This window comes from Euphorbia lathyris, chromosome 3 (genome assembly GCF_963576675.1).
Source record: "Euphorbia lathyris chromosome 3, ddEupLath1.1, whole genome shotgun sequence".
NCBI classification, from domain to species: domain Eukaryota; kingdom Viridiplantae; phylum Streptophyta; class Magnoliopsida; order Malpighiales; family Euphorbiaceae; genus Euphorbia; species Euphorbia lathyris.
In genome coordinates, this window is record NC_088912.1 from 74,739,774 (window position 1) to 74,767,146 (window position 27,373).

Genomic DNA, 27,373 nt, shown 5'->3' on the forward strand with positions numbered 1-27,373 from the left:
AACACAGTAATAGACGCCATTCTCAACAGGACATGTTGCGGAAGAAAAGGCGACAGTAACGACCAATTCCACCCCTGGTCAGTAATCCAAAAATCTACCACAAACAAGTTCATCCAATTCTCAGGAATTTGTTTAATTGCAATGGAAAGTAGGTTTGTATATCCACACCATATATCTCTCCAAAATCGGGTGCTACTCCCATTATACACCATACGACTAATCCCTAGCTTCACAACTGCCGCCCCAGCCAGAATACTCTTCCAGTTCAGCGACTGTTGACCTCTTTTTTTTAAAATCTCCCATTATACTTATCCTCTAGATGCATATATTGAGGTTCTGATGAAAATTGATTCCATCTCTTCAGTTCTCCCTGCTTTTCTTACCTCTAAAGGTAAGAAACAAACATCCAGAAGAAATTTGTTTTCTTTCGTGAAGATACATCACTCTCCACTTCTTCTATAAGTCAAAATATAGAAAAGGAAATCAATTAAGTCGTGGATATAAAGGATCCAATCGGTCACTTGAAGAAATCAAAAGCTACTGCAGCTCAAAAGGCAAAGGGTCTAGTAGTAGAAACGACTGAAATGTCTGAGCTTAACGTCGAATATATTTCTCTTTTCAAGCAGTACGATACTGTGAAGGTATGTGAATAGGATGGAGTAAGTTGCGATGTTATGAACTAAAATATTGTCTATTGCGCTTTGTGCACATACTTGAGTTGAATAATGGTTGGGTGAGAAAAGAAAGTGAGCTTGTTTAGATGGGTATTTGAAATGGTTTTGATTGAGAGTGTTATTTGAATTAGAAGAACATATGTTGAGTTATATCTGTAGTAAACTAGGCGAGTTGAATTCAACTCCTCCATAGCACAGATGATTGTATTCCTATTTAGTGATTCAGGATATAGATTGGGCCCGAGGACCATTATACATATCTCATCTAAGTATAGTAATGCCCATAATTAATCAAATAATGACTACTGTAATAAGTGAACTAAGTGAGTGACTTTGTAGTGAGAATGTATAATAATGTTGATTTGATAATGATGATATATATTTCTACTTGTGGTTTTTAAATTACTTTTGTATACATATATGTGTAATATATTCATTGAGTAGGAAGCTTATCTCTTTGTCGATAAATTTTTACATGATATGTGAGTTCTTTTTGTTTAAAATCGCAACAACAGTGATAATCCATTATCGCATATGCATTTTGATTTGTGAATCCTCTATGCATGATAGTAAATTCAACATGTATTGTAAATTGTAAAATCTTTCCTATGTATAATATGTAAAGGATGACTTATATACTTAATGAGAAAATGTTTATACGTTGTTGAAGTAGATATATATCAAGTTAATTGAGATAAAATAATTGTGTGATAAATGACTATGTACATAACAATGAAATTAATTCAAGAATATAATGGAAATTAAAGGATATGGTTTTATAATGAAGTTGATTGGGACTTGTATGTACATGTGTAACTGATGTTGTATGGAAAATCATGTGATCCTAGTGAGGGGGTTACATTTGTCATGCACAGTGAAAAGACGACTAGTGCGAATCATCTCCAGCATGTCGGTTTAGAGCCAAAAACTAGGAAATCTGTAATTTCCCTCACAGACATCTCCTTTTGCTCCATTAAAGGTTGTAGTGTCGCCCAGATCTCTTTATTGGTAGGGTTTAGGTTCCGATTTCTTTTAAAAGGAAAGCCTTCCGGATATGGCTATCAGGAGAACCCGTCCTTGGTCCCAATCAGAACCATTTGTCCTTAAAACTTTTCATACTATCTACCTTGACTAACATGAGGGGAGGCCTTCGAAGCCCAGAAGATTGGCTCTTTAAACTCTAATGACAAAAATCTTCCCCTTTTCTCCTCAAAGACTTCCAAAACTCATGAACAACTTTTTCGTTCAGGACAAAGTCTAAATAGGAGTAGAGCTTATTCAGTGTCAATAGTTCGAACCAGGCATTTGGTGACAAGTGGCATAGACACAAATGCAACTCTTTGAAAACGGTTCGGAAAGGGAAACCTTATACCATAGGTCAAAGATTGGATGTAAACTCTCATGAAATCTTTGTCTTCCTTCCTAAATCCACCATCAACATATTGCCCAAAGCTAGGCAAGTGCATTTATAGGTTGCAAGGGAATTCAACCGACAAATCCACCAATTGGGAGGCTGTCAAGAAAGAGTCTTAATCCCCATACCTTTGGGTTTTGCTTCTTCTCAATAGTTACTTTCTTGCCTTTGTTAGTTTCCTTTTTTATATGTTGCTGTGGAGACATTGTCTTATTATGACTAGAGGAGGTTGGATCAAGGCTTATAAATGTTAGGGGTTTATGAGCATTTTTGCGTATCAAGACTTCCATACAACAAAGAGAAAAGCCAGGGAAAGAAAAAACACTTAGAGGTTGCTGAGGAAAGACTAGAAGCTTAGAGTGCATGAACAAATCCAGAGGTTTATTTGTTTGGTCCTTGTATTTATATATTTTTGCTTTTTTTCCTCGCAAAATATTTTTGAGCAAATTTCTACTTTTGATTTTTATTTTGGTCCAATGCTTATTTATTTATATTTTTTTGTATATCTAGAATAATTTCACTTTTAATCCTCATACTTATTTATTTTTATTTATTTGTTCTCATAAATAACTTTTACCAAATTTTTTATTTTATCATATTATCCAGTTTTTTTGGAAGAGATATTATTCGGTTTTAATATTTGTTTTTTAATTATTTTAAAATGATTATTTTATTTTTAAAATATAATATTTATACATTTACTTTTATTTCAGTTTCCTCTGTTTCATTGTCTATTTAATAGTTGAAATAATTGATTTTAATTATTTTCTATATTTATATGTGACTAATTTATTAATGTAGAACATGTATAAAAAACTTATTGTTAAAAACAATTTAGGGTAAATTACACCCATGACCACTGAACTTTACCCATTTTCACATTATGGCCACTGAACTTCATTTCTTCCCGGTATGCCCATTGAACTTTACACTTTTTAACACCGGTGGCCACTTAACGTCTCAAAACGACCATTGACGGCTAAAAATAAAAAATCCAAAGCGTTAATGATATTTTAAGGAACTTTCATCCTTGAAAATTTTCGTTTTGAGGTCATTTAGGTGTTGTTTGGTTAGGAGAGAGAAAGTGAATTTTTAGAGAGAGAAAGCTCTAAAAAATGTGATTTTCGAAAATAAAAAATGTGGCTTCATGGTAAATGTCGTTCTGAACAACTTTAATTCTTGAATATTTTCATTTTAAGGTCGTTAGCTATCGTTAACGATCATTTTGAGAAGTTAGTTAAAATTGAGTGGCCACCGGTGTTAAAAAGTGTAAAGTTCAGTGGCCATACTGGGAAGAAATGAAGTTGAGTGGCCATAATGTGAAAATGGATAAAGTTCAATGGCCATGGGTGTAATTTACCCAAACAATTTACAATTTTGATTTCTTATTTTTTTTAACCAAACAACCACAAAAAAAAAAAAAGAATCAAAGGTATATCATTCCTTGTGAAGGAATCGAAGTAAATATACAAGGAAATCTATGGTTATTCCATTCATTTCTTATTGTTTTTCTTTCTGAATTCCATTCTGTTATTCATACACAAACCAAACATCTCCTTAGATTAATGAATGTGCCCTTTTACTTTAATTCCATTTTCTTTTTATAATCTTTTTATTTTATATATTTACTTAATTACAATTATGCACTTATGTCTTTGTTTTATTGTATTATACATTTGACATTTTTACTTTAGTTTTTTTTATCTTGGTTTTTACATATATTTTACTTTCAGGTATTTTTACTCGTTAAGATTATATGAGTATAAATTTATCTCTTTGTAAAATGGAGCAATTTTTTTATCAATTAATCAAATGAATTTTCAGATTTATCTAGATGAGAATTAGGGTTTTTATACATCTATTTAGGAATCTCAATACTTACAAGTTTTAGTCTGTGAATTTATTTATTGATCTAGGGTCAAATCAAATAATCATTCTTTCTCTCAATTAGAATTGTAAATGGGACGGGCTACGGGACGGAGAATCCACATTTAATTTTCTCATGGAGTGGAATGAGAAAGAAAAATTCCCCAAGAGCGGGGATCTCAATCCGCATCCACATTCTCATGTGTAGTTTATATGGATGTTTAGTGTTTAGTTTTTATACTTATATTATATATATATATATATATATATATATATAGATATATATATATATGGTAGATTGATGCATTAAATATGCATTATAATTGTTGTATTTTATGTACCAAGTTTAGTAATGTTTTATAAATAATATTAACCTAATTGTATTATACTATAAAATTTTGAATTTTACTAAAAAATTGTAATTTTGAATTTAAGAACTGATCGTTGGAGACTGGAATGCAGACTGTATTTTTTTCATTTTATAAATAAGAATGAGGATTTTCCATCTAGGCGGAGATGGCAATGAGAGAAGCAGTCTTCATCCGCACCAATGTTAGAGAGATTATAGAAGAAGCAGTTTCCGCCATCGCTCCGTCCCATTCAGAACCCTACTCTCAACTCCTCTTTACATACGTTTTAGAGAGAGAAATGAAAGAAAGTTAGAGAACAAAATTTAGCATTCAAATGTGTTTGGTGAATGTTTTAACAAATCTTTAATCTCGTTCAAAACATAATACATAATACATCTTCTCTCCTGTAGTCATAAATATAATTAGTCGAACTATATAAATATTGTGTCTTGAGTTAGCTTATAATTTTATTCCGCATCTTAAACTTATTTTATCAATACCGGTTGGTTGGATTCCTTAACCGTTTTAATGTTTTCAATTGCTTCTTGTTACTTTGAAACTTTTTTTTTTTTGTTTTATTTCATTTATTTAATTGCTTTAAGTTTGTGATTTTAGTCTAATTGAAATGTTAATTTTAGTCAAGAATGTTAATTTAGTGCAAGAATTGAACATAGTCCAACCCATTAATGCACAAAACATTTTTGTTTGTCTAATTTTCTATAACGATCTAGTCTAGAGTAGGTGGCGTCGGATAGAAGGTTTAAGGAATGGTGATAAGAGTCAGAAATGAACTGAATGTTACATTGGAAATGGAGAGGGAGTGACTGAGGCTTATTAGTAAGATAAGAATTCAATACATATAGACGCGTTTTAAAGCCGTGATGTGCAAGGTGTTGAATTTGGACTAAAGCGGATAATATCTACGGGGTATTATATCATTGTGCTACATTTTCCATGCAAAAAGTAGAAAAGGGATAGGAAATTATAATCTCATTGTTATTATTATATTATTCCAAAAATTTGATAAGAAATAAAATAAATAAAAGGGCAATAGCACTTGGAATGGTTGGTTTGATTGTGGGGTTGGAAGCTCCCCAATATAAGACAACACAATGACTCATTTTCAAAAGAATGAATGGTTTATAGCCTTACCACCAACTTGATGTCTCCTAAACAATCAAACTGACACACAAAAAATGATTCATTCTTTCTTTCTTATGCTTAAAAGGTTACCCAACCCAACATATGCTTTTTCATTAACAATTATATACTTTTATTTCTCAAACAATATCATCACTTTTATGACCCTATATTAATATCATGCATGCCCCTTTTTATTCATTCTTATTTCATTACAATCATTATTTTTATTTTTAAAAATCCCTCATAAGATTTATTGAATCTTTGTACTATTTCTTGCATTTTCATCTTGTTGGTACATCTTAATAGTTAAGAAAAATATATATTCTTTTCAATCCCCCAATTGTTTCTTGTTTTGTTAATCTTTATACTTCTTAGCTTTTCTTTAAGCTCTTAAATTTTCATAGTTTGATTGATTTAAATTGACTTCTTTTCTTCAATTGAGCTCTTCTATCTTCGACTTCTATTTTTAATTTAATCGATTCCTTTTATACAGGATTCCAATTAAAAATATATATTTTTTATACTTTAAGAATATTAAATTAAATAATAAAAGTTATAAGCAATAAAAAATATAGAAATCCAATGGAACAATTTTAATTTTGATAATGATTATAAAATTCTCAGTTTTAGTATTTACATATTGCAAATTCAATTATTATATGATTTAAATTCATTATATGGGTTAGATTCGGCGATTTATATCTATTGTATAATTTGTTGTTTTTCTTTCCGAAATAGTTATAATTTGTTGGTGTTCGTATCTATCATTTAGCATTGTTGCTAGATATTTATTGGTAACAATTAAGAAATTAGTTGATTTCCTTTCGCAATAGTTATAAACAACTATTTATCAATCATAATAACCAAATAATTATATTGTATTGTTTGAAGTGAAAAAGACAAACAAAATAAATATAAAAAAACGAAATAAACCATATAGGGAAAAAATGGTAAAATATACTTAGCAAGTTGTTATTTACTTCCTCTGCTTCGTATAAAAAAGGAACGTTTAGAAATATTTGTTATGTTGTAAAAACAAAAAAAAAAATACATCTAATATATTTCTTAAATTGTATCCTTAATAAATATTATACTTAACAATTAACAAATAATGTTTTTATTATAGACCTTCCTAAATAATTGAAAAACAAAATAATTATGTTAGATCTTCCGCAAAATCACATTGAAAATTTTCAAATAAATCATTGGCATTGATAATGTGCATGTTTATGAGTTGAAACATATATAAAGATTATTAACTAGTTCATCATTTCAAATAAAAATTACTTTTCCAAAATAAAATTTACAAGTCAAAAGATATTAATTAGTTTACCATTTCAGAAAAAAAGTTACTTTTCCAAAATAAAATTTACAAGTCAAAGAAAATCATTTAAGAGAATTAATTTAGGAAAATATATAATTCACACATCTTAATTATTATTTTTAATGGGTGTAACAAAATCTTAAACCATATCTTTCCAAAAAAGGCAGGGAGTAGCAATAATTGTCCTCCTATCCTAGGCACAAAAAAGTCTCCGTAGAACCGAGAACCGAGACACTATAGTGTACCAGATGCAATGTATCCGACCAATAATTAAAAAAAAAATGCATCCCGCATAATAGGAAATTATTAATAGAAAAAAACAGAGTTACAAATTATCACTTTTTCATTAGATAAGATCCATTGAACCGAGACTAGAATTTCTCGAACGGAGCAACAGAAACCATTAAAGACGTCCTAGCTCTATCCGTTTCCCACAAACTATAACATCTCAAAAGTGCAGGCATATATATCTAATAAATTATTCAGCATTCAAACAAAAACTTGATCATCCATGGCTGCAAAATTGCATTATGTTGAAAAGCTTTTAATAATGAGATGAGTTCAATAGTTTCACAAAAGCAACTAAATGAGCTCTTCATCAATGGAAGGAAAACTTGATGAGTGAGGGCTCTTCTTGGCCACTTCTAACTCATCTAAACACTAAACATACAACAACAACATTTTCTAAAAATAACTACCACACAATCACAATAACACCTTGTGATCATCCATGGCTGCAAACAGATTCATATAAAACAGCTCTTTCTGAACAGACGATCCAATTGTTTATCCAACACCCTCATCACATATCAATAGGCATACCCGTTGTGAAAAGATCTTCATGGTAGCTGGATACCGTAGAGCTTTTATTATAAGTTTCCTCAGTTTCATCCTCAGCAAAAATTTCGTCCGACCGGCAATCAAAACTGCAAAATGCTTTCTCACCTCTGCAAAAGAAATTACACATAGTTAGAATCAGAAGGGAGGCACTCCGATTGGAGATGTTTAGGGACTCACCTATATATATAAATGTCATCGCCCTCCTCCAGCTTTTTCTTGCAGGAGTAACAGAAACTCAAAAACTCATCAGATGGATAAGGAGTGGAGCTGTCCGGGCTATCAGCCTCTCGAGACAGTTCAGACTCCATGTTTTCGGTCTTGGTAAAATTGGATAACTCATTTGTGTGACATTCCAAAATACAGTCACCAAAAATGTGAGTTGTTTTAGGGTTGGGACCATAAGAAATTATACAAGTATAATCCTCGGAAAGCTCAATCTCGCGTGCAGAGAGAGAACCTACATGTCCTTGGCTAGTGCTGATGGGTACGGGAAGTGAACTCAATTTGATATCCAACGAACTAGCTGTTTGCTGACCTCCATCACTTAAAAGTGATAAACTTGATACAGTAGTAGTTCTATGCTCTGAACAAAACTTTTTAGAACTAAATGGGGATTTTGGGGATAAGCTAACAGAAGAAGAGTTTTGAAATGATTCAGTTTCAAAAGGGACTCCTGTACCGAACACAGCATCAGAAACTGATGAACCTGCATTGGTGTTGGGAGCTTCGGTTTGTGATAGTAGCACGAGCATGTAATCTGAAGGAAAAGAGTTAGATCTCATGGAATAACCGGTTTTCACCTGTGATCCAAAGATTATATTCTTCCTCTTTGGTGAACTAAGAACAACATCAGTTGATTTGGTTTCATCAACAAGTAAATTTATGATTCCGAGTCCTACTTTACTGCAATCCCACTTGCTTTGATGGCCATTTTGGGTTGGTGATTTGGGGGGCTTGTGACTAAATGGGTTGCTAAGATTTGAGAAAAAACCGAAATCAAGAGGAGATGTAGGACTCCTAATTGACTCAGAATCTGATGAACCTCTCGAACCAAACCCCACGAAAAAACCAGGAATGTTAAAGAATATGCTGCTTATATGTCTAGGGGGCAATGCATCAGATTGAAAATAGGACTCAGAAGCAGAATAAGCCATTAGATTGAATAGGCATACCCCTCCTTAAGCTGATCACCTTCCTCCCGTAATCAAATCATCCTTCTCGTAGCTTGAAATATAAGACCGGAAAATGCTTGTTGCTAAAAGCAAAAACAAGAAAAGTAGAAAGCACAAAATTGAATTAAGTATTGACAAAACCCTGATGAGGGAAAGAGAAAAGATATTGCAAAATCACCCACCATGATAACAAATCTTTAGTGTCATTAAAGCCCCAAAATGAATTCAGACATTTATGGGGTATGAATGACATCTGAGAACCACATTTAAACCAAGGTATAAACAAATGGCAAGGCTCCTTCATATAGGTCCCAAGATGATATAATGAATTACCCATTAAATATTAGAAAGCTTAGACATCCCAGTTCATAAATTCAAGTCCAGGAATCCTATGAGGTAGATCATCAGAAACAAGGCAATCAAAACACAACATTTCAATCATAAAAAGACAAGACCAATTGAAGCATGGATTCTAAAATAAGCAAATCTAAGCTTACTAATCATCAAAATTAGGGATAATTCAGATAATAGATTAACAAAATCTTCCCCCCAATAAATGGGGGGAGAGAGAGAGCAGAACTACTTCACAATTTTACCTAATCAATCCATATCCTGAAACTTGTCTGTTTCTGTAAATTGTGATGAAATGTATCAAAATCAAGCATCAAATGCTTCAACAGATAGAGATTTTAGATGATAGATTACTTCAGCACTCACTCAACATCCTCAAAAAGGTTCTCAAAATTAATTTCAGATCAATTTTTGCAGCAAGAACAAAGATCCACAGCATGCATCAAAATCAAAAAAACCCAATAAAGCAATCCAGCAACAAAAAGGGCAAAGACTGAAACTTTAAAGATACCCAAAACCAATGCACCAAATGGATCATCAAAATAAGCAGTAAAAGCATGAAAAAGTAGAAGAAATCAAAAAACCCACCTGAGTTTTTTGTTTCCCTCTCTTAAATTAAAACTTGAAGAGAGAAGAAGAGGAGGAAGAGAGAAAGTGAAATGCAAGTAGGGACATAGAAATCAGAAGCACTATCCTTTGATTTTCATCAAAATCAGAGGAGCACTGAACCACTGAGACTTCTCATATACAACTCTCTCTCCCTCCCTCATATGATTAACAAGGAAATACGTATTTTAATACAGTACTTTATTTAACTACGTATATTCCTTTTTTTTAATTTATATTTTAAAAAGACAAGAGGAGTATTTCTAAGATGTATAACATTCACACGCTAAGGAACTTGTAAACTTCCAAATCTGGCCCAAATCTGGCTACGGATTACGAGAATCAGATCCTTGCAAAATACATCATGTATTTTTTTATTTTTTCTATTTTGCCAGGACAACATTTCTTTTCAAAATCATATTATTTTCGGGTAAATTACACCCATGGCCACTGAACTTTACCCATTTTCACATTATGGCCACTGAACTTCATTTCTTCCTGGTATGGCCACTAGACTTTACACTTTTTAACACCGGTGGCCACTTAACGTCTCAAAACGACCGTTGACGGTTAAAAATAAAAAATCCAAAGAGTTAATGATATTCTAAGGAACTTTAATTCTTGACAATTTTCGTTTTGAGGTCATTTAGGTGTTGTTTGGTTATGAGAGAGAAAGTGAATTTTTAGAGAGAGAAAGTTCCAAAAAATGTGATTTTCAAAAATAAAAAATGTGATTTCATGGTAAATGTCGTTCTGAACAACTTTAATTCTTGAATATTTTCATTTTGAGGTCGTTAACGATCGTTAACGGTCATTTTGAGAAGTTACTTAAAATTAAGTGGCCACCGGTGTTAAAAAGTGTAAAGTTCAGTGGCCATACCGGGAAGAAATGAAGTTCAGTGGCCATAATGTGAAAATGGGTAAAGTTCAGTGGCCATGGGTGTAATTTACCCTATTATTTTCAGTTTTTAAATTAAGAAAAAGAAATATCAGAGCCAGTTAATTATTTGATATTGATTATACATCTTTTATTAGATTATGTCTTTTTCAATTAAAATTTTATGTTTACTTATAATTAAACTCAAAGATTGATATAGATAGATAAAAATCATATCCAAGTCCATCTTAATTTATTTTAGTAAACGAGAATTAGCAAATCTAAATGGAAATAAAATAAAATAAAAGTTGATAATATGTAACCAAGAGGTTATTTAATAAAACAAAAAGGTTTAAAGTCCACTTAGTTCCCAATTATTATGTTTATATTTTAAAAGTGAAATGTAAAATTGAGTGTAATTGTCAAAAGTTTCTAATTGAGTCCCTCTGATTAGGAGTGTTCAAAAACCGAACCGAACCGAAATAACCAACCGAATTGAAGAGTTTTAGTTTTCGGTTTGATTATTCAGTTTATTAGATTTGGTTTCGATTTTTTTTTTTTTTGTAATTTTTCGGTAATTTTGGCCGGTTCAATTTTTAAACTAAAATTGACGAACTAACCCACCCGAATGAAATAAATGAAGAATAATTAGAAATTAGATCTATTATTATATAACTTGTGTATCGTTTACTAAATTATATTTGATTCAGAATTATATTATTGAAAAAGCATGATATTTTTTAGATTGCCTATAACTGATTATATTATTACTACTTTATTTAATATTTACTTACTAATTTAGTACAATTGTAAACTAATACTAATTCATATTTAGGACTATCATAAAATTAATTTCATTTCTATATAAAACTTCCATTCTTTTTTCTTTCAATAAAAAAATTAACTATTTTTAAAAGAAAAATAAAAAGTCAAAATCCAAAAAGAAAGATAAAAAAAAAATTATTGTATATATAAATAAATACTCAATAACATCATTAACAATGTAATATTAACCTTACATGTAATATTATATTAATAAGTCAAAAATAATTGTTGAAATTTTTTAATATAAGGAAAATCGAATAACTGAATCGAACCGATTAAATTAATTTGGTTTGGTTTGATTCAATTATTTATTATTATTCGATTAGGTTCAGTTTTTATTTTTGAAACTACTCGATGTTTGGTTGTTTTGGTTTCGTTCGGTTTTCAGACCGAAACGATGATTAACACCCCTATCTCTGGTTCAAGGGTTCATTCATAACTTTTTTTATGAGTACTTTTGTCTCCTCCACTTTTCTCACATAGTCATGTCCCTTTTTTTTCTAGTCGGTCTACCATTTCCTATCATTTCACAAGCCTATAGTTCTAAATGCTTATGTAAAAGTATTTTTTTGATTGCCTACAACTCATTATACTATTACTTTATTTAATATTTATTTAATATTTGCTTACCAATATAGTATAATTAACACTAATTCATATTTGAAACTGTCATAAAATTGAATTCATTTTTATATAAAATTTCTCTTCTTTTTTTCTATTCATTTTTTCTTTCAATAAAAAAAATTAATTACTTTCAAAAGAAAAATAAAAAAATCAAAATCCACAAAGAAAAATAAAGATAAAAATGTTGTACAATGTAATATTAACCTTACATGTAATATTACATTAATAAGTTAGAAATAATTGTTAATAAAAAAAAATTTATGTAAGGAAAGTCGAATAACCAAATCGAACCGATCAAATTAATTCTATTCGACTTGGTTCAGTTATTTATTATTAGTATTCGATTAGGTGCGGTTTTTATTTTTGAGGCTATTCAATGTTTGATTATTTCGGTTCGATTCAGTTTTCAAACCAAACCGATCGATGAACACTCTTACTTTTGATTCATTCATGACCTTTTATTTTCTGAGTATTTTTGTCTTCCCACATTCCTTATATAATCATGTCCCTGTTCTTTTACTACTCTTCTACCATTTCCTATCACTTCGCAAGCCTATAACCCAAATTCCCATGTAAACGTACTTTTTTTTTCTACAACTGATTATATTATTACTCTATTTAATAACTGCTTACTAATTTAGTACAATGGCATACTAGTTCATATTTTGAAACTATCATAAGATTTCATTTCTATATAAAATTTTATTTTTTTCTTTCAATAAAAAATTAATTATTTTTAAAGAAAAAATAAAAATTCAAAATTCAAAAAGATAAATAAAAATAAAAATTGTTATATAATATAAATAAATACTTAGCAACATCATTAACAATGTACTATTAGCTTTACATGTAATATTATATTAATAAATTAGAAATAATTGTTCATAAAAAAATTAGTGTAAGGAGAGTTGAATAACCGAACCATTTGTGTTCCAATTCGGTCCTATAGGTTATATCTCAGGCCTTCAAAATACCTTGAAGTCTTTTGGCTTTCGGTTTCCGACAAGTTAGCCCTAGCCGAAAGCCTCAAGAACTCCGAAGTATATTCATGCACAGTTCTGGTGCCTTGCGAACAATTCTGATAGAAACTATACATGTACTGCTCATAGCCAGGTGGTAAGAATCGTTCATTAGCATTGACTTCTTTCGTAGCCAATATCGTATCAGTTTCCTTTCTCCTCTTATTCGTTCTTCTTTCACGTGGTCCCACCAAATTGATGCACCGCCCTTTCACTGATATGTCACAAGTTGAACCTTCATTTCGCCGATATTCCAGCATACTCGAAGAACCTTTCAACCTCTAGTAACCAGTCAAGAAACCCTTCAATATCAAGTTCACCATCGAATGAGGATAAATCGATTTCAACTTGAAAGCATCATCTCTTTCAAAGTTTCCCTCATATCCTCCTCTCACAGTTACATTCTCTATATACGGATCTTCCCCAACATAATTTTTTCCTCCACGACCACCTACATCAACATGATTCACAATATCCATATTCCTAGCAATTCATATGCCTAAGTCCAACAACATCAACATCATTACGGATGCCTATATTTCTAGCAATCTTATGGGGTTCAAAATCATCAAACGTTTCCCCATACTATCAGCATTATGGATAATAATAGGATTCAGACGCCTTGCCTCATGAACCTGAGGACCCATTTGTGTCTGAACAAGGTTCTGCCTTGGTTGTAGTTGTGGTTGAGGCCTAATAACCTCTTATTGCCTCTGGTAAGGACGTCTAATCGACGGTGGACGGATATTTATAATCTCGAGTTTAAGCTCCTCAAGAGAGATAACAAACTCTCTCATATTTACGCTGTGTCTTGTTGGTCCCGTATAACGTGACAAGGTTAGTTCCAAGGGGGGGGGATAGGAACTACTTAAAATTTTATCCGTTAAGGCTGACTTCTTTTCTTTAAGAAAAGGTTTACACAGCGGCGCTAAGTAGTTTTAAGACACAAGCTTAGTCAACTGGTGACTAAGTTTGTTTCTTTCCTTGAGTCAGGAGATAACACTTAAGTCTATTCCTGAACTCAGCTTCTTAGTGCACTCAACTCAGCGTGAGTTCATTACTTAGTCAGTTTTATAGCAAGCAATATATAAAGGAGTTTAAAGGTTAGAAATATGTTACTCAGCAGACATATCCTGGTTCGGCCTCTCCGCCTACGTCTAGTCCCCGGAACTCATTCCGAGCTTTTTGAATCCTCTACTGAGCTCTTTAAAGGTAGAGCACGAAACTTTTTACAACAGAAGCTGAGTATACAAGAGTACCTTCCTCTATTCCTCTACTCACTCCTATAACTACCACTGAGTACTATAACCGAGTACTCAGCTTCTCCTTTCTATTCTTCTAGAAATGATAAGTGTTTGTCCTAAACAACAATTGCTAAGACACCTTAGATGAATAAAATCACTCTAGACTTTTACACAATGATTGGAATTGGTGTAAGATTTGCTTTGCTTTTCTCACAGAACTTCAAGTATGAATTTGGTCAGCGTTTCGACTTGATTGAAGATCTGCATCGAATGAAGCATTTGAAAGGCCTATTTATAGTGACACTTCAAGCACCAGTGATTTTGAATTTCGAAATAACCGTTGGGGTCAAACGGCTTCCTGTCGCTTTCACTCAGTACGTGCTCATCGTCTCGGCCAATCATATTCTTGCATCTTCTGTCTTCGCCAGTGCTCAGCAGCTTTTCGTCAGATGAAACAGAATGTTCCCACATTTATGACAAAGTCTTCCAGACAGCTTCCTGCGCCTTCTGAGCTTTACCCAAAGTAGAAATACTTTGTCTCCAAGTTTACTCCGTTCTGTCGCTGACTTGTACTTCTTGTCGTTCAACTCAGCAACTTCACTTTGAAGCAATTGGTAGAAGGCTTCTCGATCCTTCTTGTTGCTGGGCTAACGCTTTACTCAGTACGACGACGTTTTGAGTCTTCTTGGGCCGTGAGGCTTTGATATGTTGACTTGGGCTTGACTTCCTCTTTTGGGCCTTTGGGCCATTTATCTTAATGTCTTATAAATCAAATAACTCAACATTGAACAAACACATTAGTATGAATAAATCAAAGCATTTAAATTTAATGTGTTGCAATATTTTTATCATTCACATAAATAATTTTGTCAAATCAAAATCATGTGGAAAGGTGTTTCAACATGCCTTTCATTCTGCTCTATGAGAGCTTCTCTAAATCCCTTCATATAAGAATCTATCTCTTCAAATCTCTTATTGCTGGATTCCATTGTTTCTTGCTGTGGACGGGGTTGAACATTTCTAAGAAGAAGTCTCCAAGTGGAAAACGACTTAGCTCTAATACCAACTGATACAGATTAGTATAAAAAATGAGAGCTTTGATATTAAACCACACAAATAGCTTATTATGTAGCTAAACTATAAGGAGTAAATCCCAAGTTTCACGGACTAAATCCGTAGGAATCAATAAATCCCTAATGTTGAAGGTATGGAAACTTAACAAACTTCACAAGGAAGATAATAGTTTTTTATTTGATAAAAGTTGTTGCTTACAAAGAAATAGATGAATTTTATAGCATCTCATGACCTATTTGGCAGATTATAATAAGGGTAAATGTATAAAATTAAAGACAGAAACTTGAAAGGGTAAAATAAGGTTGTCTAAAAAGTACTAGCCATGACACTGTGAATAGTACCATGCAGGCGGCGTGTCAGGATTGTCCCCTTGGGCAGTAAGTAAACCACGTTCTGTACGGATCGAGTCATACTGGTCTTCTTAGGGAGCAAGTAACTGAATGGTCTTAGTGCCAGATCAGACCGAAACAATTAGACATGGGGAGCGAAGCAATGCTTGAAGGAAGGACATACAACCTTAATATTGAGGAACCGAAACAAGGATATCGAAGAGACTCCCCCAGGTTGATCGAAACAACTTTCAAGAAGAGGAGCCGAACTAATCCTGCTGATCTATTACTTCTCTCTTTAGATTTTGATATTTTAAAAGGATGTCCTCATCAACAACTAATAGTAGAAGTTATTTTGGGATCTTGTTTATAACTTAATTTTAGGTTAAGTAACTCCTTTAACGAATAAACATTAACTGGCATGTGTAAAGGAATTAGTGATTAATATGAATTATTGTCTAAATAGAATTCATTGTTACATCTTTTGATCATGCTCTTTTTGTTATCTTTTAATCTTATATAATCCTAAGGTATAACTTGTTAATACTTTCCTTTAACGATATTTTCAGTTTCAAGTATCAATTCGATTATATTATATCTTTTGTGTGTGTTTTGATTGGTATTTTATGATATCTTCGATTTAGGGAGAAACCTAATATACTTTTAAAATATAGATTACATATCTAATTGAATATTAGGTTAATTAAAAATTAAATACTGAAAAAATAAAAAATAAATTTTTATAAACACTAAAATTATTGAATGATAAAATTGTTTGATAAATAACAAAATACCGAATTTAAACATATGTAGGTTTTTTAAGCTACAACAATTAATTTATGATTTTTTTTTTGAGAAATGATAATACAAATATATATAAATTTTTTTGTAATTTTTCAACTTAAATTTTTAAATTTAAAAAATAAATAATTATTTGATTTAATTTATATTAAAATAATATTATCAAATAAGTTAAAAATTAGAAACACTTATTCTATTAATTTTAAGTATTTTTTTAGTTAATAAAATAACTAAAAAGATAATGATATAGAAATTTTTTTTAAAAAATAATTTTACTAAAAAGGAAAAATTTGTATAGAATTATTGAGGAATTTGAAGAAGAAAAAAATGCAATATCTTATAGTTGTGAGGGAGAGCATGAGAAGAGGGTCATATCCAATAGCTTTTTACAGAAAATGAAAAATAGATGTAGAGAAGTGAGAAGTGAGAAGTGGGGGTCAATTTTGATTTGACTAGTATTAATTTTGGGTCCACCTAAATTGTGTGTGTATGTTATACACCGTAGAATTGCTTCAAAATAGTAGTATTATTATCTATTATTTCTTGAAAGAGTCATCACTAAAAGACAAATTAGGACTTGAAGAAATAAAACGTCTCCATCTAAACGGCGATGTTTTCTGTTGTTTTCACCGTTTACATATCCAACTACAAATTATACCGGATAAGGGATCCTTTTTTATGCTCTAATTATTACCAAGTTTTCATTTTATTACACATCCTTAACACTTCTCAATTTATATAACTTTTAAAATACATAAAATATTCAGATAAAATATAGTCAATCACTTTGTTGTAAAAAAATTAACTTATAACCAAATCAGATTTTTAAAAATTTTCAATAAAGTATCATTAAAATTGATCTTACTTGTAAATATTATGATTAAATTTAAAGATAATGTATCAAAATAGATACGTGGTAATCAATTTAGATTCCAAGTATAAAATAGCACCAATATAGGCTTAACGTTTAAAAAATGTAGCAATTTAGACATCGAGAACAGATTGGACACATCATTCCTATTTATTACTATGTTAAGTTCTGATTTCTCTCTCCATGTACAATTGACATAACTTAACAAAGTAATATCAATGACGTGTCACGTTCCGTTATCGATACCTAAATTGGTACCATTTTTTAAACATTAAGCCTATATTAATGTTATTTTGTATGTGGAGATTAAATTGATACTTTTCTAAAAACCATAGACCTAGTTTGGTATCTTATCTCTAAATTAAATCTACACGTTTAAAAAAACGTTAAGGTCAACTTTAATCTTTATTAAATAATTTAGAGGAACATAAGGGAGATAAAAAAAATGGAGACAACATAGTATCTTACATAACAGCAGTGTTCACATAAACTTTGATGACCAAATTAATTTAGCCATTAACCGTTTAGGCAGCGTCTCCACATATTTTTTTTCGGTTCTTTTTTGTAATTAGATCATGCATATTAGATTAGTTTTTATCATTTTAAGTGGTTTTTGTGTTTGTGTTGGTTTCTATTTTTGAAAAATCATTCATATTTTTTTTCGGGTGTTTATAGAAGTCAAAATGAAGTATTTCAGAGCTTAAATGAAAAAACAAAGAGTAAAAATGATATAATAGTCTTGTGGTCGGCGACCTCATACAGAAGGTGTGATTCCAACAATTTCTATATTTGATGATGTTTAGTATTTTGGCCATATACATTTGGTCCGTCAATTGAAGCAAAGATTTCTATTTAGAATCTTCAAAAGTAGAAGTTGTATGAACTTTTTTTTATCGGAAGAAATATCAAAATCCACTTTCTTACTACTCGTAATCATTTCTAAAAAACCTAAAACAAACATAATAACAAAACCACGAACTAACACAAAATAAAACAATAGAACAAAATAGAAACAAATACTTGATATAAAAGTCATAGAACAAAACGAAATTCAAATCAAATGCAAAAGAAATATGAAGAAAATAACAACCAAAATAGCAAAATAAAAACAAACATTGATACAATAACTAATCAACCGAGTAAAAATGCCAAACAACACACAATATGAAAATGGTACGACAAAAATACTAAAAAGAAAAAAACAGTATTTAAACATATAATTTTTAAACAAAGAAACGTGTTAAAAGAATGGAATTTAAACACCGAAATATGGCCTTCAAAATCAGTACAATTGCATCTTGGTCACGGACTAACCAAAGGATACAAATAGCAAAGCTACTAAGCATTTTAGGAGTACTTATCTTCAAAGCAACATTCCTATTATGTTATAATTAAAACAATCTTCCTGGGAATAACATCTCTTCCTAGCTAACTATATGTGATAAACATAGGCAGGCAGTAACAACACTAATCAAATGATTTTGGTCCGTCAATTTTAAATCGAGCTTATTAAATTTAGGGTTAAAGTGTAAAAATACTTCTAATGATTTGGATCAGGAGCAATTTTGCTCATAACGTCTAAAATGATGCAATTTTATCCCTAAAATTGAAAGCCAAGAGTAATTTTACCTCTAACATTGATAATTTGGGTCAATTTGAGAAATAATTCATCAAACTGTCTTCTCGGTCATGAATCTTGTCATCTACACTTCACGTGTGTGTCATTTTATCAGTAACAAATCACAAACATATGTTGGGATGTGAAAAAAAATAAAAAAATATATATTATCTTTTGTATGAATTAGACAAAAAAAATTCAAAAAATCCACCGAATTTATAAATATTAATCTCCAATTCTATTATTAAATTACAAAAAATATGAAATCCTTTGTTTAACCTAAATTGATATGCAATTGGTGCAAAATAAGGAAAAAAAAATGTATGTGTTTTATAATAGTGTCTGAAATTAACCCAAATTATCAACGTTATGGGTAAAATTGCACCATTTTAAACGTTAGGGGTAAAATCACACCATTTTAAACGTTAGGACTAAAATTGCTTCTGACTCAAAATATTAAGGGTATTTTTACATCTTAACCCTTAAATCTAATCTAAATTTTATCAGTACTTTAAAAATTCTAATAAGTTTAGATGATATGGCGGTGAAAACCTCAGTAATTGGTAATTCCCAAAATATAATTTAACTTTTACAGGCATGCCCAACAACTTCGGCAATGCGATAAAAGCCATTACTAGGCCTAGCTTTTTGGGCCTCCTCTGGCCTATACGAGCATCATAATTGAGGGCATAAGGCGTACGTTAGCAACAACCTTCTTTTATCCCCAATTGTTCACGGTCTCTCCAATTTCACATTCCTTCTGCTTTTGCCATTTTCGATTTTCCTCAACACTTCGTTTCTCTTCCAGTATTCAACTCAGGGCTTCCTCTTTAAGCCTCGTATTTGGTTAATATCAGAAAGGTTTGTGATTTTGGTTTCTTTGGAGCGTTCGAGCTTCGATGTGATATTTCCTCTAAGGTAAGAGCCATAGGCCTTGTTCAGCTTTGATCTTGATTTAGCTTTGGAAAGGGTTTCTGTTGTCATCTTAGATAAAGTCCAATTTTGGATTCTGGTCCTTTGGGGTTTTGAGTTCGTGGGAAATAGGAAACGATTATTTTGAGGGAAAAATTTTGCATATATTACGAGAAACTTTGAGGGCTTCGTTTCTCTTAGATTTGGATTTGATGGAATTTTCGTTCTGGTTATCTTAAGTTAAGAAAGCTTAGATTTTTGGCAGATGATGAATCATGTGATTTGATTTACTTATGTGACCTTTTTCTTTTTTATTTTGTCATGTATTTACTGTGTATTGTTTTCATTTGAAAGTGAAAATTGAGATTAGATTATCTTGAGCTAGAGTTATGGGTTTTTGCTTTTTTTATTATGGAACTAGATCAGGGAACAGATGCATTGAGGTCTAAGAGTTGTAAATGCTTAGCCTATGAGATGAAGAAAATGGAGGTTGAGATTAGGAGTAAAACCCAAGACATTTACATGTGAAAAAGATTATAGCTGGTGTATAGGGAACTGGATTTTCGGTTAAAGGATAGTTGGTGAGCTGAAGTTAGAGATAAATTTGGGTATTTTGTGTGAGTTTTAGGATTTTCTTCTTGCTAGCATTGGACTTTGGTTGAACATGGATGACACTGAGGATGATGCTAGGTATCCACCAAATCACCAGCAAGGTTTTGGTTCTTCGAATAGACAAAAACTTCCTGTGAGGAATGCTCCATACTCAAGGGAAGTTGGTAATCAGTATGTTGATGATGATGACGACGAGGATGAGAATGAAGAAGAGGAAGATGAAGAGGAGATGGGAGAGGAAGATGGAGATAATAATCAAAATAATGGTATCCGATACGTGGTGAAAGATGAGGAAGAAGACGAGGATGATGATAATGATGAGGATGTAGATGTTGATGAAGAAGAGGATGAGGATGAGGACCAAAAGAATGTTAGAAGGATTGATGATGCTGATTTAGAAAGGCATCCCAAAAAGCGAAAGATGAAGAGCTTGGTTTCAAGCTACGAGTTTGCTCCTCGTGTACCAGCTACTCCTGTAACTGCCCCATCAGCTACAAAACCCTCATTTGTTGGGCGCAATCCACTCACTGACTGGACTGAGCATGAAACATTTGTTTTGCTAGATGCTTGGGGTGAAAAGTTCTTGCTACGTGGGAGGAAGAGTCTTCGTTCTGAGGAGTGGCACGAAGTTGCAGAGAAGGTATCAGAAGTATCAAAGATTGAGAGGACAGACACTCAATGTAGGAATCGTTTGGACACATTGAAAAAGAAGTACAAGAAGGAGAAGAGTAGTCTAGCTGATGGAAGCGGAAGTAAATGGGTCTATTTCAGGAAGATGGATATGTTGTTGTCGACATCTGCACAGCAAGGTGGACTCTCATGTGGGGTGGACTCAGGAGAGTATGTGTTCATGAATTCTAGAGTATATCTAAATCGTGCAAATGGATTGGATGAGATGAGAGATAGTCCAGGGAATTCAGAATCAGCTGGCGAGGAGGATGATTCAGACGGACTTCCGCCGAAGAAGAGAAAGTCCGGAAGAGACCATAACGAAGGATCCTCATTTAGAGTGCTTGCAGATTCTATTCACAAGTTCAGTGAAATATATGAGAAGATCGAGAGTAGTAAAAGGCAGCAGATGTTGGAGCTAGAGAAGATGAGGATGGATTTCCAAAAGGAATTAGAAATGCAGAAAAGGCAGATCATGGAAAGAGCACAAGCTGAAATAGCTAAAATTCGTCAGAGTGATGAAGAAGAGAATGACATATCTGCTGATAATGCAAGTGGATAACACATAGCTAAACGTCTAATATAAATCTGTAACATTAATTGGCATATTTGGTGCTACTTGTTGTATAATGCTGCAGCCTTCTTTTACACTTGCAAAACAATTGAATTGCTGCCAGTATAAAATATTAGCTATTCTAGATGAAATAACAGAATGCTTGAGGATTTTTCAACTTTGCTTCTAGGTAGATAGATATAATGGTGTATGGAGCAAATTTACGGCAACTGAGTTGCAACTTGTCACGTAATACTAAGTTTCCTTCCCAGCGATTGCATGTGAAACATTACCTTATTGAATATTCATGGCTTCTTTTATATGTTATGATCATTCCATCCACTGGTATTCCTTTGGATCATTTGAATCATCTACATCAACGAGATGAATGATTGACCGGTTGTACAGAAGGAAATTTACAAAATTGACAAGGATCTTTAGTTAGGTTTCAAGTTCGATTCACAGCTGACTTTAATTGGACTTGATGAGTATTCGATCTAATCAACTTCGAAACAATCAATTAATCGAATCAATCTAAAAGAATCCAATCAAAGGTGATAAATCTAACGTTTTAGCATTCCCTTGTAATGTATATTAATCAACAGAAAAATTGGAGCAACAACATATGCTCTTGTGCATAGTGCTCAAGCCATCCGGTGTTGGTGCAAAAGAACTAATGTATCATATATGCTGTAGTGCCTAAATTGAAAAGTTAAAACCTGTGCATTTTGCCACGAAGTGAGAAGATCGGTCAAGCTGAGAATTGGGTGCTGAAATGTTAAAAGGGGTATTCCACCATTAAACAATTATATATAAACAAGTTCATCCTTAATGTTTATGTAGTGGAAATGAGCATACAAAATCTAACAAACAAATGCAAAATGCCATCATAAGGCTACAAATCAAAAGTGGTATCTATTTCTGCTTTAGATTATGCAATTTCATTTCACAAACATGAGATGGACGATATTCAGTTTGTATAGTGGTACATTCACTCTCACATATATCACCTACTTTAGATACATTGCTTCCAGGGCGGTTGCAAAAAGTAACCTGTGTTCTAATCTGTTTAATTCAGAGCGCCCATTTCATAGTCTTTCAAGCGTTTAAGGTAACATCTTAAGATAAGAGTAAGAAAGATCCTTCTTTTGCCCCTTCTCATGCGTTAGAAGGAGATTCCCATGCTTAAATTCTTCTGGCTTCCCCAAAGAGACCACCCGTACATGACTTCTATGCCGAATATTGAAGATCAAAACCAAACAGCAGCAGCGAATTTAACAAAAAAGCTTCTTTTGTGTGTGCTTCTCCAACTTGTATTCAACCAAAAACACCAAAATTCAGATGTAAGCTATTCTGCAGGTGCTTGGCTGTTTAAAAGAATACTGATCCTTGTTTATGAAAGATATGCTGCTGAATTTGATGCTCTTTTCTGATTTGCAGAGGGCTGCTGAGTTTCATCGCCAATAATGAGAACCATGTGTTGTAGTTGAACCTGTAGCCAACAAGTACTTCATTTCACTTATATTATGGCTGAATGAAGAAACATAAAAGTCTTGATGCAATGCCAAATCAATCATGCAAACCATATATCATTATAGATAGCACAAAAATTCAATTCTCCTCTGGAATTCATCATAAGTCCACTAAATCTTTCCAAGGATCTCGTGTTCCTATAAAGTTTATTAACAGTACTTTGCTTTAGGTTGCTGATGCATCCATATTTGCAAAGTGCAGGAGATTCATACGTGTTTATACACCTTTACATTTTCATGCACATCGGTTAATAGTCAGTTGATGGTATAGTTCCATCTAAACACGATATAAACAACCGATTCAAATATTAACATCGACACACATTCCCCTAAGCATTCTGCAACTACCTCTAGCAAACAACACTTGACAATGACTCAGCAAATGAGATTCTACTACGCAGCTATCAACTAAAACAAAAACTTTTTATTCACTGAATCTCCTATGCGCAAATATATTGGTTCACCTTCACACGCAATTTCTCACTAAAGGAAAATTATGTATAATCCGCCCCCAACAGAGCATTCATAAATTATAATGCATATTTACTTTAAGTAAGAGCATCATTCAATTAACAACAATAAAAGGGAGGATATCTTGGCAATACCAGGCAGGTCCCTTTCACATATTCGTGGATATATGCTCCTCATCAACCTTACCAACTGCCTCCAGAATAGATGAATAAGTGATGTGATCATACTCAAATCCTTTTGAAGTCATCTCTCTCATAAGCTTTGCAGCTTCCTCAAACATACCAGCATGACTCATACAGCTTAAAACAGTATTATAAGAAACTGCATCCGGCTTAAGCACCGAATTTTTCATCTTCATGAACATGTCAATTGTTCGATGAGGGACACCTGTCCTAGCGAAGCCATTTAAGATAATGTTATGTGAATTAATGTCTGGAGAGACACCAGTTTCTTCCATGGTTCTAAGTAAGGAATGCGCTTCATTTATCATTCCAGCTCTTACCATCCCAGACATGAGTGCATTGTAAGCATAAACATTCGGTGCACAACCAAGTTTCTTCATCTCATCAAAAAGATCCACAGCCTCAGTAAGGCGGCCACACTTTCCGTAATGTTTAATCATCACAGCATATACTCGAGCACTTGTTCGTCCACAATTCTCTTTTAACTCTAGAAATAACTCATTTGCAGCTTCATATCGTTTCGCCTTCCCAAGACTGTTGATCAGACTGCAATAGGCAGCTGGACAAGGTGGAAAACCTTTTTCATCCATCTCTTCTAGAAGCAATAAAGCTTTCTCAACGCTGTTTGTTTTGCAATAGCCATCGATGAGAATCGAGTAAGTATACGAGCTAGGGGCAATACCATTTGCTTTCATGTTCTCAAACCACAAAGCAGCATGAGAAGCAGGAGCTTTGCAGTCAAATATAGCTTTAATTACAGTGTTATACGTTACCACATTTGGTTTACAGTTCCAAACCTCCATTTTCTCAAAAACCCTAAGACCATCTTGGAATCGATTCGCTTTGCCAAAAATATTAATCAAATTGTTTATGAGTACAACATCAGGCTTGCAGCCATCTCTAATCATATCCAAAAACACATTATAAGCATCATCAACCCTGCCAGTTTTTCCAAGCCCCTTAATCCACTCAGTGTAGGTAAAGACAGTAAGATTGCAACCCCTAACTTTCATCTCCTGGATCAAATCCAAAGCTTTATCAACCTTATTCGACTTGAAATAAATGGCCAATAAGGTAGTATAAATCTTTGCAGTGGGATGTAAGCCATTTTCTATCATTTCCTCAAACAACCTTATCGCGGAATCATCACGACCCAATTTCCCAAAAGCTGAAATAAGTGCAGTATAAGTTACTCTGTCCGGAAAACAATTCCCTTCATTACACATCTCATTGTAAAGCTCATGAATCTTATCATGATGACCTTCTTGCATCAACATCAAGATCATAGCATTATAATTGCTTGCTGTTGGTTCGCATTTGCGACCTTTTATTTGATAGAATACAGATAAAGCTTTGTTCACCATCTTGGCTTTGCCTAATATTTTAACAATTTCAGTTAAATCAGATGAACTGATAATGCATATACTCCTCACCATATCTTGGATTGTCTTCCACATTTCACCATATAATCCAGCTTCATCCAAACAATGGATTAAAGCTAAGTAAGTAGAGGAATCATGCTCGAAGTTCCTCCTTTTTCCAGCCCACTTAAAAAACTGAATTTTGACATTAATCTCAACATCTATCTTCAAAACCTGGAGAACCAACCGATGATCTACTTTCAATTTTAGCACTTCTAAGGCCTTTTCAGCATCAGGTCCCCACTTGAATATCTTTAGAATTCTTACGAATCTCTCATCCAAAATCCGAGGTGGCCAATTCTTCCTTGAAGTCTTTCTACTCATGGGCATGTTCTGCAACTCATCATTTGGAGGGGATACCCGGAACATTTGGGCTATTTCCTTTTCTGCCAAGATAAACAAGAGAACTATATAAGAAATGATACAAAAGTAAAAGACATAAGAGAAAGATCATATTTTTAGCGAAGAATAGAACATGAACGCTACCTGTTTGTTTAATTCTCTCACAGAGATGAGGAAAAGTTGATATCGAGCGCTTTAAAGCGATGAATCTCACAGCCATCCTCGCCATTTGCCTAAAATGTTAGCGATTCATTAACAGGCAAAGAAGAGGTTACCTGCTAACACCACCCCCAAAATCAAAATTCACCAAGTATTTTCCTTTATCCGAAGAGCATTTCCCAGCGGAATTTCGAATTGGAAAAGCCCGTGAATCTAGTTACAATAAGAAGAAAACCTAAGTTATTTGGGAAAGATAATAAGAAATCAGTGTTGGAGCCAGTGCTATGTCTGGAAAAGAATTTGTGTTAAGAACAACCAATTAAAAATTTAAATTAAGAAGCTAAGAGAAGTTGAAGAAATACGCAAGTGACATATAAGAAGTTACCTTCAGTAGTTTAGTATTGTCGTAATATCAGCCAATTTCATTCTTTTAACTAATTCAGGAAGAATTTGCAAATTGCTAAAACCCGGCGCGCTCTGATCCCCTATCAGAAAAATTCCTAATTCTCCTTTTGGGGCTTCCACTCTGACATAAAGTTCTTGTTTCGGTAATTCAAAAGTAGGCGAAGTTTTTTTACTAATGAATCGATATTCGAAATCGTTCCATTCCGGATCCTTTTCTCTATCAAAACGTCGGGTTTCTAAATTCTCATAGGGCCCGCCCGGAATTCCTTCGAGAGCCTGTTGAATAATTTTTATAGATTCCATCATTTCACCAAAAATTCGATATAGATGAAATTGAAAGAGTAGCTCTGCTTTTTCTTTCATTTTTATATTTCTTTTTGGACTCCGAAAAAAATCTGTCGATATTTCTGATTTGATCTTCTTGCTCCTAGTTATTTTATAGGAATAAATCACTATTCCCTTCCTCCATAGAAAAGTTTATTCGAAGTCATAAGATAAGACATAGAAAAGACTTTTTTTAATATCTTTTCGAACCACGTGCATCTAAAGCACCTTTTACTAGGATCAATGTGGTTGTATGTAAACCTAGAGCAATAGCATGATGAACCAAGAAGTCGCCAGGCCCTATTGTTAAGAATAATGAATTACTATTTGCATTAATAGCATTTAACCAACCGGGCGGTTGACCTCCTTGCTTCTCTCATGGTACAATCCTCTTCGCGTTGAGCCCCTTTCTCCTCGGTCCACAGAGACAAAATGTAGGACTGGTGCCAACAGTTCATCAAGGAAGAAAGGACTCACTGAGCCGGGATCGCTAACTAATACTAATCGAATACTATATAGACCTCCCCTACAGTATCTTCACCGCAGTAGAGTTTAACCACCAAGTTCGGGATGGATTGGTGTGGTTCCTCTACGCCTAGGAATCCAGACTCCGTTTAGAAAACCCAATCGATAATATATCTATTATCATTACTACTTGTATCATATTCTATTTAGAAATTTTTTATAAATTTTGAATAATTATCATTCAATCAAATAAACTCACAAAACTATCCCTGAATTTTCCATAAACCTGCAATTATACCCTAAT

At 32.8% G+C, this 27,373-nt stretch overlaps 3 protein-coding genes across 3 annotated transcripts; 1 reads left to right on the forward strand and 2 right to left on the reverse strand.

Moving 5' to 3' along the window:
- Window positions 1-7,226: 7,226 nt before the first annotated feature.
- LOC136224295 (FCS-Like Zinc finger 10) lies at window positions 7,227-9,904 on the reverse strand. Its single transcript, XM_066012588.1, has 3 exons — window positions 9,723-9,904; window positions 7,789-8,866; window positions 7,227-7,718 (listed from the first exon to the last, which is right to left on the reverse strand). The coding sequence occupies exons 2-3, from the start codon at window positions 8,763-8,765 to the stop codon at window positions 7,574-7,576; spliced, it is 1,122 nt and encodes a 373-aa protein (XP_065868660.1). The 5' UTR covers window positions 8,766-8,866; window positions 9,723-9,904; the 3' UTR covers window positions 7,227-7,573.
- Window positions 9,905-19,722: 9,818 nt separating this feature from the next.
- On the forward strand, window positions 19,723-21,946 carry LOC136223029 (trihelix transcription factor ENAP1-like). The gene has a single exon (XM_066010810.1). It carries the CDS (start codon window positions 20,599-20,601, stop codon window positions 21,775-21,777), a length of 1,179 nt encoding a protein of 392 aa, XP_065866882.1. The 5' UTR covers window positions 19,723-20,598; the 3' UTR covers window positions 21,778-21,946.
- Window positions 21,947-22,664: 718 nt separating this feature from the next.
- LOC136224486 (pentatricopeptide repeat-containing protein At3g16010) lies at window positions 22,665-26,586 on the reverse strand. The gene is made up of 4 exons (XM_066012832.1): window positions 26,261-26,586; window positions 25,861-26,088; window positions 23,906-25,760; window positions 22,665-23,260 (listed from the first exon to the last, which is right to left on the reverse strand). Exons 2-3 carry the CDS (start codon window positions 25,943-25,945, stop codon window positions 23,920-23,922), a joined length of 1,926 nt encoding a protein of 641 aa, XP_065868904.1. The 5' UTR covers window positions 25,946-26,088; window positions 26,261-26,586; the 3' UTR covers window positions 22,665-23,260; window positions 23,906-23,919.
- Window positions 26,587-27,373: the final 787 nt, after the last annotated feature.